Consider the following 14028-nt stretch of genomic DNA (forward strand, 5'->3'; position numbering starts at 1 on the left):
AGCTACAATCCTGTAGCCTGTGGAACAAAAACCACATTCACAAAAAGATAGACAAGATGAAAAGGCAGAGGGCTATGTACCAGTTGAAGGAACATATTAAAACCCCAGAAAAAAAACTAAATGAAGTGGAGATAGGCAACCTTCCAGAAAAAGAATTCAGAATAATGATAGTGAAGATGATCCAGGACCTCAGAAAAAGAATGGAGGCAAAGATCGAGAAGATGAAAGAAATATTTAACAAAGACTTAGAAGAATTAAAGAACAAACAAACAGAGATGAACAATACAATAACTGAAATGAAAACTACACTAGAAGGAACCAATAGCAGAACAACTGAGGCAGAAGAACGGATAAGTAACCTGGAAGACAGAATAGTGGAATTCACTGCTGCAGAACAGAATAAAGAAAAAAGAATGAAAAGAAAGGAAGACAGCCTAAGAGACCTCTGGGACATGAAACGCAACAACATTCACATTTTGTGGTCTCAGAAGGAGAAGAAAGAGAGAAAGGACACGAGAAAATATTTGAAGAGATTATAGTAGAAAACTTTTCTAACATGGGAAAGGAAATAGCCATCCAACTCCAGGAAACACAGAGAATCCCATACAGGATAAAACCAAGAAGAAACACGCCGAGACACATAGTAATCAAATTGGCAAAAATTAAAGACAAAGAAAAATTATTGAAAGCAGCAAGGGAAAAATGACAAAAAACATACAAGGGAACTCCCATAAGGTGAACAGCTGATTTCTCAGCAGAAACTCGACAAGCCAGAAGGGAGTGGCATGATATACTTAAAGTGATGAAAGGGAAGAATCTACAACCAAGATTACACTACCCAGCAAGGATCTCATTCAGATTTGATGGAGAAATCAAAAGCTTCGCAGACAAGCAAAAGCTAAGAGAATTCAGCACCACGAAATCAGCTCTACAACAAATGCTAATGGAACTTCTCTAAGTGGGAAACACAAGAGAAGAAAAGAACCTACACAAACAAACCCAAAACAATTAAGAAAATGGTAATAGGAACATACATATCAATAATTACCTTAAACGTGAAAGGACTAATTGCTCCAACCAAAAGACACAGGCTCGCTGAATGGATACAAAAACAAGACCCATATATATGCTGTCTACAAGAGACCCACTCAGACCTAGGTACACATACAGACTGAAAGTGAGGGGATGGAAAAAGATATGCCATGCAAATGGAAATCGAAAGAAAGCTGGAGTAGCAATACCCATATCAGATAAACTAGACTTTAAAATAAAGAATGTTACAAGAGACAAGGAAGGACACTACATAATGATCAATGAATCTATTCAAGAAGAAGATATAACAATTATAAATATATATGCACCCAACATAGGAGCACCTCAATACATAAGGCAATACTAACAGCTGTAAAAGAGGAAATCGACAGTAACACAGTAATAGTGGGGGACTTTAACACCTCACTTACACCAATGAACAGATCATCCAAAATGAAAATAAATAAGGAAACACAAGCTTTAAATGACACAAGAGACCAGATAGTTTTAATTGATATTTATAGGACATTCCATCCAAAAACAGCAGATTACACTTTCTTCTCAAGTGTGCATGGAACATTCTCCAGAATAGATCACATCTTGGGTCACAAATCAAGCCTCAGCAAATTTAAGAAGATTGAAATAATATCAAGCATCTTTTCTGACCACAACGCTATGAGATTAGAAATCAATTACAGGGAAAAAACCATAAAAAACACAAACACATGGGAGCTAAAAAATACTTTACTAAATTTCCAAGAGATTACTGAAGAAGTCAAAGAGGAAATCAAAAAATACCTAGAGACAAATGACAATGAAAACACGATGATTCAAAACCTATGAGATGCAGCAAAGGCAGTTCTAAGAGGGAAGTTTGTAGCTATACAAGCCTACCTCAAGAAACAAGAAAAATCTCATATAAACAATCTAACGTTACACCTAAAGGAACTAGAGAAAGAAGAACAAACAAAACTCAAAGTTGGCAGAAGGGAAGAAATCATAAAGATCAGAGCAGAAATAAATGAAATAGAAACAAAGAAAACAATAGCAAAGATCAATAAAACTAAAAGCTGGTTCTTTGAGAAGATAAACAAAATTGATAAAGCACTAGCCTGACTCATCAAGAAAAAGAGGGAGAGGTATCAAATCAATAAAATTTAAAATGAAAAAGGAGAAATTACAACAGACATCGTAGAAATACAAAGCATCCTCAGAGACTACTATAAGCAACTCTATGCCAATAAAATGGACAAACTGGAAGAAATGGACAAATTCTTAGAAAGGTATAACTTTCCAAGACTGAACCAGGAAGAAATAGACAATATGAACAGACCAATCTCAAGTAATGAAATTCAAACTGTGATTAAAAATCTTCCAACAAGGGCTTCCCTGGTGGCGCAGTGGTTGAGAGTCTGCCTGCCGATGCAGGGGACACGGGTTTGTGCCCCGATCCGGGAAGATCCCACATGCCGCGGAGCGGCTGGGCCCGTGAGCCATGACCACTGAGCCTGTGAGTCCGGAGCCTGTATTCCGCAATGGGAGAGGCCACAACAGTGAGAGGCCGTGTACCGAAAAAAAAAAAATCCTCCAACAAAAAAAAATCCTGGTCCAGATGGCTTCACAGGTGAATTCTATCAAATATTTAGAGAAGAGCTAACACCCATCCTTCTCAAACTCCTCCAAAAAATTGTGGAGGAACACTCCCAAACTCATTCTATGAGGCCACCATCACCCTGATACCAAAACCAGACAAAGATACTACAAAAAAAGAAAATTACAAACCAATATCACTGATGAATATAGATGCAAAAATCCTAAACAAAATACTAGCAAACAGAATCCAACAACATGGTGTATAAAAGGATTATACACCGTGATCAAGTGGGATTTATCCCAGGGATGCAAGGATTCTTAAATATACACAAATCAATCAATGTGATACACCATATTAACAAATTGAAGAATAAAAACCATATGATCATCTCAATAGATGCAGCAAAAAGCTTTTGCCAAAATTCAACACCCATTTATGATAAAAACTCTCCAGAAAGTGGGCATAGAGGGAACCTAACTCAACATAATAAAGGCCATATTCAACAAACCCACAGCAAACATCATTCTCAATGGTGAAAAACTGAAAGCATTTCCTCTAAGATCAGGAAGAAGACAAGGATGTCCACTCTCGCCACTATTATGCAACATAGTTTTGGAAGTCCTAGCCACAGCAATCAGAGAAGAAAAAGTAATGAAAGGAATACAAATTGGAAAAGAAGAAGTAAAACTGTCAGTGTTTTCAGATGACATGATACTATACATAGAGAAATCTAAAGATGCCACCAGCAAACTACTAGAGCTAATCAATGAATGTGGTAAAGTTGCAGGAAACAAAATTAATGCACAGAAATCTCTTGCATTCCTATACACTAATGCTGTAAATTCTGAAAGAGAAATTAAGGAAACACTCCCATTTACCATTGCAACAAAAAGAATAAAATACCTAGGAATAAACCTACCTAAGGAGACAAAAGACCGGTATGCAGAAAACTATAAGACACTGATGAAAGAAATTAAAGAGGATACCAACAGATGGAGAGATATACCATGTTCTTGGATTGGAAGAATCAATATTGTGAAAATGACTATACTACCCAAAGCAATCTACAGATTCAATGCAATCCCTATCAAATTACCAATGGCATTTGTTACGGAACTAGAACAAAAAATCTTAAAATTTGTACGGAGACTCAAAACACCCCAAATAGCCAATGCAGTCTTGAGGGAAAAAAACGGAGCTAGAGGAATCAGACTCCCTGACTTCAGACTATACTACAAAGTTACAGTAATCAAGACAATATGGTACTGGCACATAAACAGAAACATAGATCAATGGAAGAAGTTAGAAAGCCCAGAGATAAACCCACACACCTATAGTCAACTAATCTATGACAAAGGAGGCAAGGATATACAATGGAGAAAACACAGTCTCTTCAATAAGTGGTGCTGGGAAATCTGGACAGCTACATGTAAAAGAATGAAATTAGAACTCTCCATAACACCATACACAAAAATAAACTCAAAATGCATTAGAGACCTAAATGTAAGCCCGGACACTATAAAACTCTTAGAGGAAAACATAGGAAGAATACTCTTTGATATGTCTCAGCAAGATCTCTTTTGATCCACCTTCTAGAGTAATGGAAATAAAAACGAAAATAAACAAATGGGACCTAATGAAACTTAAAAGCTTTTGCACAGCAAAGGAATTCATAAGACAAAAAGACAACCATCAGAATGGGAGAAAATATTTGCAAATGAATCAACGGACAAAGGATTCATCTCCAAAATATATAAACAGCTCATGCAGCTCAATATTAAAAAAACAAGCAACCCAATTCAAAAATGGGCAGAAGAATAAATAGACATTTCTCCAAAGAAGACATACAGATGGCCAAGAAGCACATGAAAAGCTGCTCAACATCACTAATTATTAGAGAAATTCAAATCAAAACTACAATGAGGTATCACCTCACACCTGTTAGAATGGGCATCATCAGAAAATCTACAAACAGCAAATGCTGGAGAGGGTGTGGAGAAAAGGGAACCCTCTTGCACTGTTGGTGGGAATGTAAATTGATACAGCCACTATGGAGAGCAGTATGGAGGTTCCTTAAAAAACTAAAAATAGAATTACCTTATGATCCAGCAATCCCACTACTGGGCATATACCCAGAGAAAACCATAATTCAAAAAGACACATGCACCCCAATGTTCATTGCAACACTGTTTACAATAGCCAGGTCATGGAAGCAACCTAAATACTCATTGACAGATCAATGGATAAAGATGTGGTGGATATAAACAATGCAATATTATTCGGGCATAAAAAGGAACGAAATTGGGTCATTTGTTGAGATGTGGCTGGATCTAGAGACTGTGATACAGAGTGAGTAAGTCAGAAAGAGAAGAACAAATATCGTATATTAATGAATATATGTGGAACCTAAAAAATGGTACAGATGAACCAGTTTGCAGGGCAGAAATTGAGACACAGATGTAGGGAACAAACATATGGACACCAAAGGAAAAGGGAAAGAGGTGGGGGTGGTGGTGGTGTCATGAATTGGAGATTGGGATTGACCTATATATACTGATGTGTATAAAATGGATGACTAATAAGAACCTGCTGTATAAAAAACTAAATAAAATAAAATTTAAAAAAAGAAAAAAAAAAAGAAAGAAAGAAATGGATCTACTTTATTGTGTGGAGCAGAAGGAAGCTCAGAGTGACCCTGCCCTTGGTTGATGGGAAAAGACTCTGTCTGGAGTCTATATTCTTTAATCTTGTGGAATTTATTGAAAAAGAAAAGAATGTTGAGAGATGGGGTAAGGGGATAGGGGGTAAGGGGATAGGGAAGTTGGAGGCCAGAGAAGAATGTGTAACAGGGCATGGATAGGAGAGGAAAGATATTTGAGCTTCCTGTCTGACAGTCAGGCAGAGGAAGATGTGATTAGTTTTTGACTGGGGAAGAAACTAAATATAAATTGAGTCCAGTAGGGTGATGGAGGACTTTTGCTGCCTGACTCAGAGCAGGAAGCAAGGGCACAGGCTTCTAGACCTTGTTGCAGAAAGATTGATTCCGACAGTATATAATTTGCATCCTGGTTCCATGGGATAAGGGGTTCATGGATGGGCACATGTTTTCACAGCCCTGGACGATGAATTGAAGTTTTCCACCTGAAAGAAGCAGAGGCAGACTGTAATGAGCAGAAAGCTTCCTCCTCCAATCTTAGCTTTCATCTATGGTTCCCAGTGTCCCTATGTAGGCACGACCAAGTCCTCCAACTTGTATATTCTTTCTCTCCTCCCTTCCATCTGCTGCTTCTGGGCCCTTCCCCTGATCAGTTGCCCACTCTTTCTAGTGAGGGACCAGACAAACCACAAGGGAAGTCAGGCAGTCAAGGGAAGTTCATGGGATGGAAGTAACCAAGATCCCTTCCTTATTTTGGGGATGAGGACTGAGTGTAAGGGTAGAGAGGTGTAGGAAGACACATATACAGGTCTGCCAACCTGTGAACACAGACTGGTGGACAACTGTTTATTACTTAACTCATGTATTCAATATTTACTAAATGCCTACCATGGGCTGGACATTGTGCTAAGTGCTAGGAATATATAGCCATGAACAAGATAGACACATTCCTGAGCTTACTATCAATGTCTCAATGGCTCAAGGGGCAACCCACACATTTCTTTAATAGGAAGAGACAGCCAACCTCCCTGCCTCTTTTGTTGTTGTTGTTGTTGTTGTTGTTGTTGTTTTGTGGTACGCGGGCCTCTCACTGTTCTGGCCTCTCCCGTTGCGGAGCACAGGCTCCGGACGTGCAGGCTCACGGGCCCAGTCGCTCCGCGGCACGTGGGATCCTCCCGGACCGGGGCACAAACCCGTGTCCCCTGCATCGGCAGGCAGACTCTCAACCACTGCGCCACCAGGGAAGCCCCTCCCTGCCTCTTTTTAAGACATAGTAAGCCTGCTGGGAAGGGCCTCTCCCTCAATAGCTGGAATTCTGCTCTTGATTCTTGAAAGGATAAGGTTCTCCTGGATCTCCAAGTTTCTGGGGAATCACAGCTTGTTCCCTCCTCAGGCCCCTGCCACCCTATCTCCTCCCCATCAGTACTCAAGCTGGTTGATGTGTTCTCTGGCAAAGACTGGCTCATAAAGTCCCCACATACCTTTAAAGATCTTCTTTAACATGCACTGCTGGGAATTCTGAGTGGAGCAGACTCCCTCTCCTCGAAGACATTTCCCTTGGTCATTCATATAAGAGCATGTGTGGCAATTTAATACTGGGCCTGAAAATTTAAGATCAGCCTGATGAAATAACCTTAGGATACAGATTGTATAGCCTTGAGTCACACATCTGGGGAGGGATGATGGGCAACAAGTAGGTGGATACAACACATTTCATTTCCTGGTTCTTGTTAGGGATGTGAGGGCTCTGTGTCTGAAAGAGCATATTTTCTCTTCTGTGCCAGAGGAAATGCCTTCATTCTTATTGCTTCATCTATGATTTTCATTGCTGATGAATCCCACATTTATCTCTCTAGTACTGACTTTTATTCTAATTCATCACCCAGTGGCTTCCCGGACATTTATCATTAGATGCCCTTCTGCCGTGTCTAACTCAATAGGAGCAATAGAACTCCTCATGTGACTGGCTCCCTTTCCTACCCCCCATCATACTCTCACTTATCACAAGGCACAAATACTTGCAGTGAAATCTGACTGATTAGTAAACTGTGTCAGAATGCTGTAATGTTGCAAACATTACATCAATTCTCTATTCTCAAAGTGAGCTTCAGTCAGGTCAGTTTGTCACAAAGCGCAGTCTATTTGAAACGATTCCGTATTGCCTCTCTACCTCCACTGCCAGTTCCCTAATCAAGGAAGCATAAAGTGGAAAGAATATGGGCTTTGGAGTCAGACTTAAGTTTGAATCCAAGGTTTGATACTTTCTAGCTGGATGATGTAACTTCTCTCGTCTCAAAATTTGGAATACTGCTACTTATGTAATAGGGTGAAATATAAAGTGTCTATGTCTGGTAATAACTTGAGACATTAAACCTTGGATCTTGCTTTCCTTCCTTGAAGAACCCCTTTTGAGTAAGAGCCAAAGAACTGCAGTTGTCCTGGGAACTTATTTCTGGATCTAACAGACAAAAGTGTCAGCATGCTTTACTTTCCATTGATGAAAGAAATGTTCACATATTGAGTGAGGTATGGAGAAGTCATTCTGGCTTATACATTAGTTAATTTGAATTTTATGCTAACTGAAACAGCCTCTCTGTGGCCTATTGAACAACTGCTTTAATTATTAAAGAAAAGGTCACATTAACCAGAAGTAAAAAATGTCCATGTTAAAAATAAAGATTAAATAACCCTCTTCATGGGACGCCAGTTCCAGTACTCCATTGATGATGAAACTCCCTTCCCAGGTGCCAAGGCCATACTGTACATGTATGTGCTGGTCTTTTTTGTTTGTTTGTTTGTTTTTAACCTTGAAGAAATGTATCCCTGACGTCTAATGTTCTTTGTTCTGACAAGATATAGAACTGTGCTGAAAACTCTGCTCCTCCAGAGCAGTTCCTCAGAGTAATCTGGGAAGCTGGCTTCTGGGCTATAGTCCTCACTTTGGCTCAAATAAAACTCTTTTCTATTATTATTATTGATTGTTTATTATTTCCATCGACACCGTGTTCAAACATGAAAACCAAGATCTACCAGCTCCACTGCTAGACATCTCTTTAGAGGGTTAGCAAAGCATTTTGACATGGTTTGTTAAGAGGCAGATTTAGCATGAAGCTCACCAAAGTTTTCTTCCGTGAGCCCCTTCCAGGGGAGCTGTGGGCATCTGTATTCACAATTTCTTACATAGAGTGAAGTTGGAAAGACTGCTGGTACTTTTATATTTGTTTTGTTTTTATTAAAGAGGGCCCTCTGAACAGTTTAACCTCCAAAGGGCCCCACAAAACCTGGATCTTGCCACCTGGGATTATTGTAAAGAGATGTAAAATGTAAACAGCTCTCTTTGGGAGAGCTGTTTGTGAAGTGTATGAACTATTCTTTCTTCTAAACTCCTTAAAATTGGTTTTCTGTATGTGTTACCTACTTCCCACCTGAAGTCAAGGATGGGCACCCATCCAAATGTGGCTCACCTGAAATTGTGCTTGAAGGCGGGATGCCTGAAGGCTGTCCACCTGCAGGTTGTTCACCAGAAGTCTTTTCACCTGAAGGCTGTTCACCAGAAGGTTGTTCACTGGAAGCGTGTTCACCTGCAGCATGCCCACCTGCAGCATGCTCACTTGAAGCATGTTTGACTGCAGCGTGCTCACTTGAAGCATGTTTGACTGCAGTGTGCTCACCTGAAGCATGTTCGGCTGCATCGTGCTCACCTGAAGCGTGTTCAACCTCAGTGTGCTCACTTGAACCATATGCTCACTCAAAGTGTTCTCACCTGAAGAAGTCTCATATAAAGCCTCACCATCTGAAGGGTTTGCAAGTGAAAAGTAGCACCTGAAGGTTGCTGAACTGAAGCTTGATGATCCATAGAGCCAGGAAGCTCATCAGATTGACCTGATGCTCCTGGGATGGAGAAATAACAGAACAGAGATGGTAAAGGTGAGGGAGGACATCTGGATAAAGAGTTCTTTCCTATGGAGCAAGGCTAATGTTGTGGGGTTCCTAGGTTTCTGGGGGCCTAGGTCAAGCACCTGAAGATACTGCAGATGTTGGATGCAGTCAACCAATTACCTGGGACACCATGAAGGACAGGGGTGTTAAGGAAACACAGAGACCACCTCTGTGATTGAAGGGAAGAATTTTAAGATCCACAATATTTGTGTGGATCTGTGTACCCTGAGTGGGCACATGGGGGCCTCCTCACCCGGCACCAAAAGCACTGTGCCTCCCTGACAGAGCCAACATCAGGAAATCAATGTCCCATCATTCATGTAATCAGAAGTCCACCACTAGCCTCCCTCCAGTTCCCCTGTGGATGAAAGGTAAGAATGGAGATACAAGAGGGAGAGAAAGCAAATTGTTTCAGTAGCTGAGTAATTCTAGCTGAAACTGAGGGTGGAAGATTTTTAACTTTGGACAAGATAAATTTTAAACTAGAGATGACAAATATCTAATGAACCCACAAAAATTACCAGAAGGGACTAAGACACCTTTACTTTGCAAGTTCATGTTCTTTCACACACTCAAACCCAATCCATGTGAGTTGGGGACACAAAGCCAAGTTGCTGTTAATTATTAAGATAAAAACAACCTTTGCTTCTATATCCCTGAATTGAGATTCCTTGTGACATATCATTTACACCTACTTTATGGAGTTGTCATGAGTATTCAATAAGATAAACTCTGAAGTGCCTAGTCCGTTGCTCAAGTGCTCAGCTAATTTTAGTTTTCCATCCTCCTGACCTTGCATTTGAAATTACAAAACTCTTAGCTGGTCGTTCTGTTCTGACCACTGTCTTCTACATTTAATCCAGCTTATTAGTGGCTGCCAGACAAATATCCTTAAGTACAACTTTCATTTTATTAAGTGTAGCACCAAGCAGACAATTTGATTATTACTTTTTAAAAAAAATTATTACTCTTTGACTGAGTAACTGATTTAGACTGAGTAACCTAGAGAAGGGCAGTGAGTAGACTATAATGACTAAGTTATTAATCCTAGCCAAAAGCTGAATTACAGGATCTTTGAGGCCTAAGTCCCCAAAATACTCTAGCTCTGTAAGAATCCTGCAAATATATATGTGTGTGTGTGTGTGTGTGTGTGTGTGTGTGTATTCTGAGTGATTTGAAGACCTTACAATCAATAACTTTCAAAAGGCTAGCATTAGAATATGTTGATAAAGGAAAGATAAGATTTACTAAGGCTTTAAGGAATTTTTAATTTTAAAAAGTTGTTACAGAAATATCATCTGCTTGACTGATCCTTCAAAAGTTACCAGAAGTTTTAATAAAGAAATTTCTGATATGGAAGGGAGGCTTGAAAAAGCACACTAATTTCTTTGTCATGCTTATAGTTTATGACTCGCTGCCTCACCAAGTGGCTATCACATACTACCATCTGGTAGCTATGTAGCTACGTTTCTGAGTCAACTTTTGGAAGTCTAAGAAAGCAAAAGACAAAATCTCTGAGAACTGACGTTACAGAAAACACTTTGTCATTTAATAGACAGCTCAGAGCTCATGGCCTCTCACTTCTCCTGTAGGAGGAAGAAGGGAATGGAGCCCACCCTGAATGGGGGTCCTGAAAGAGGAAATACCACTGGATGGATAGACCAATGAAAGAGTGGCTTGTAAGGTCTCTGGCCCAGAGCCATGCTGTGTTCTCGGATGACTTTCCAGGCATAACACACTCCCAGCTCCTCATGTCTCTCCTTCTACATTAACTACACAAGGATCCCCCTACACTCAGTTCACGGGGGCAAACCTTCACTGGACCTCCGCAGAGCCCCTAGACCAATCTCATTTCACAGAGCATCAGATACAATGTCAAGTGGCTGAAAGTATTAGGAACGAGACTGTGCTAAGCCAGTCTCTGATGGTGAAGCCATAACTAGGAGGAACCCACCACCGGTTCAGTAGCTCTCAGAGTTGAACTTGTCCAGCTACTCCTAATTCTGAGTTAGACTGGTTTTGGGTAACTAAGATACTGGCCTTCCTTCTTCAAGGGCTGAAATGCCTTAAAGGTGCCTCCTACATGTCCACCCAGAGTCAAGACAAGAGGACTTACCTCTGGCAGATCCAAGCAGATACAGACTCACTAGTAGAAGACATTTCTTCATCTGGATTTTGGGAGAGAGGGCACCCTGGTGTGGGGCACCCAAGAGCCGTGAAAAAAACTATGAGCAGAAGCCCCAGTGCTGAGCCACAGTCTGGGATTCTAGAACCTCAGAAACAATCCATGATTCATCACAATGGGTTGTGCTCTGAGGTTCTCATGTTGCCCGATCAGGCAGGTTGAACCTCTGGCAACCCACGGCAAATAGTACTGTGAAGGCTCATGCACCACGGTATATTGGGGCTCTCTGCCCTACCTTAAAAACTCATATTACCAAAATAACACAGACTCTATGTAATAAATTTTAAAATCTATCTACTCTCTTTTTAAAGTGTTCTTGACAGTGAGGTGTGATTAGCTGGTTATTTTTTGTTTGACTCTCTAAATCAGCCTTTTTTCCTTTTGGTCCTGGACCCCAGAAGGATGATCTCTCTTGAGTTGATCACCTGAGTGCTGGTTGGGGTTGGCTTTAGATTGTGTTTAGCCAATGGAAGACTGGAGAAGAGAACACACACACACACACACACACACACACACACACACACACACACACATTGAAATTGAAGTATTTATTCCTCCTATTACCTTCCTGCCACAGTTCTGACACTGGCTGGGTCTTGATGTGACAGTTTTTGAAGGGTGTCCTCTCTTCCATGGCTTCAGCTCTCCACCAGGCTATGGTTACATGTTTTCCTTCCCCTGCTCTCTCAGGCCTAGGAATGATGATGATTTCTTGCAGTTGCTAAATCTGGATGCCCCAACTTTATTATTTTTTTTCCTTAACCCTGCTCACTTCTGCTAATAGTATTTTCATAATGACCTATATCAATCATGGTTTGGGCAGGAAACAGATGGCAAACTCAAATGGGTAACAGGAGAATTTACATGATATGGGCATTGAAAAGGGATCTACAAGACATATTTGAAAGCTGTGCCTTGAGCTGCAACTGCTGAGAAGATGGATGCAGTGAAGCATCCACCTGGTATTAAGCTAGAACTTTTGGGGGATTGGGTGGCAGAGCTACCATAGCCCCCATCTCCTCCCTCTTCCCTGCCCACCTCTCTTGGACCACTTTGTTACATGTACCACTGAATGCTGGATCTAGAATAGATGTATTTGTCACTCTTATAATTATTTAATGCTTGTCTCCCCCATTAGACTTTTTTTTAATACACGTAGCAGGCAAGTGTGATGACTTTCTTTTTTTTTAATATTTATTTATTTTATGTATTTATTTTCCTTATTTTTTTTTTTTGGCTGCATCAGGTCTTAGTTGCAGCACACAGGATCTTTGTTGAGGCATGCGGGATCTTTTTGTTACAGCCCACCATCTGCTTGGGTTTCTCTCTAGTTGCGGTGTGCAGGCTTCTCTCTAGTTGTGGCGTACGGGCTCCAGGGCGTGTGGGCTCTGTAGTTTGTGGTACATAGGCTCTCTCATTGAGGCACGCGAGCTCAGTAATTGTGGTGCGCGGGCTTAGTTGCCCTGCAGCATGTGGGATCTTAGTTCCCCAACCAGGGATCGAACCCGTGTTCCCTGCATTGGAAGGTGGATTCTTTACCACTGGACAACCAGGGAAGTCCCTTCCCCATTAGACTTTAAGCTCCTTGAAAATGGTGTTCCAGTCTGTCTTGATCACTGTTGTATCCTCACTACCTAACAGCATGCTTGACACATAACAGGTGCATTTTTCCTGCATGAAGGAATAAATGAATTATCTTTTCTGGACCTCGCTCTACTTCATGGAGGAAGATGTATAGACAGCCCCCAGAGTGGGCTGGCTGAAGATTCTGGGCCAATGGGAGAAAGCAGGACCTCAGGGATCAGAAGTTGCAGAGGCCGACCCTACTTGGCTTGAGTTGGAGGACAAAACTAGGATTTCCAGGTCTGCGGCTCAACTCCTCTGGAGGAGAGAAAGGCATGACACAGAATGCTGTCAATAGTTTCTTTTTTTGATGTGGAGTGAGTTAGGAGCTGAGATCACGTTCAGTCAGACTTTTGTTGATAGAAGCAGTGGAAATTAGTGGAAAGGAAGAGGTGCTGTCTATACCACCTACCAGTTTAAAGTTTGCCAGCAGTTCTCTTTGTAATTATCAGAACTTTCTGGGACATCCCTGCCTCATGCCTCCCCAGGAGTGACAATATTAACAGCTAAGACCTTAAAGCCTGAATGTTCTCTCCTTAAACCTCATCCTCCAACTTCTTCCTCCCTCTTCTTAAGGTTGGATTTACAGAATTATACCCCAACCCCACCCAGGCTGACTTTCACTGGGCTCTACTTTGGGAATCTTCTCCCTGTGTCCAGTAGTCTGGCACTTCAAAGTCCAGCCTGTGAGCACCTGAGCTCATCATAGAGCTCATCATAGAGCTCCATCACCCATGTGGTGATGGAGAATTCATTATGGAACTTGAACAGTTCTGGAGCTAAGACATCCAGAGGTATTCCACGTCCTGCCTAGATGAGTTAATGCTCCAATTTCTAATGCCCCAAATGAACCAAAGAACTAGCCAACTCAGCCCCTCTAATGTTTGTGACCTGGTTAAAAAAGATGAACTGAGTCAGAGTCTTCTCCTAGAAATATGCAGTTGGAACACAGAAAGACAGAGAAAACTAGCTATGGGGAGCTGAGTTGTAAGGTCATTT

General features: G+C 41.1%; 1 protein-coding gene across 1 annotated transcript; it reads right to left on the reverse strand.

The window, feature by feature from the left end:
* Window positions 1-5642: 5642 nt before the first annotated feature.
* Window positions 5643-11389, reverse strand: ACRV1 (acrosomal vesicle protein 1). The gene is given in 6 exon segments (XM_007463607.1): window positions 5643-5767; window positions 6764-6877; window positions 8747-9022; window positions 9025-9102; window positions 9105-9173; window positions 11338-11389. Coding segments are annotated over 6 exon segments (714 nt in total).
* Between the last annotated feature and the right edge of the window lie 2639 nt (window positions 11390-14028).

This window comes from Lipotes vexillifer, unplaced genomic scaffold (assembly GCF_000442215.2).
Source record: "Lipotes vexillifer unplaced genomic scaffold, Lipotes_vexillifer_v1.1 scaffold442, whole genome shotgun sequence".
In the NCBI taxonomy this organism is placed as follows: domain Eukaryota; kingdom Metazoa; phylum Chordata; class Mammalia; order Artiodactyla; family Lipotidae; genus Lipotes; species Lipotes vexillifer.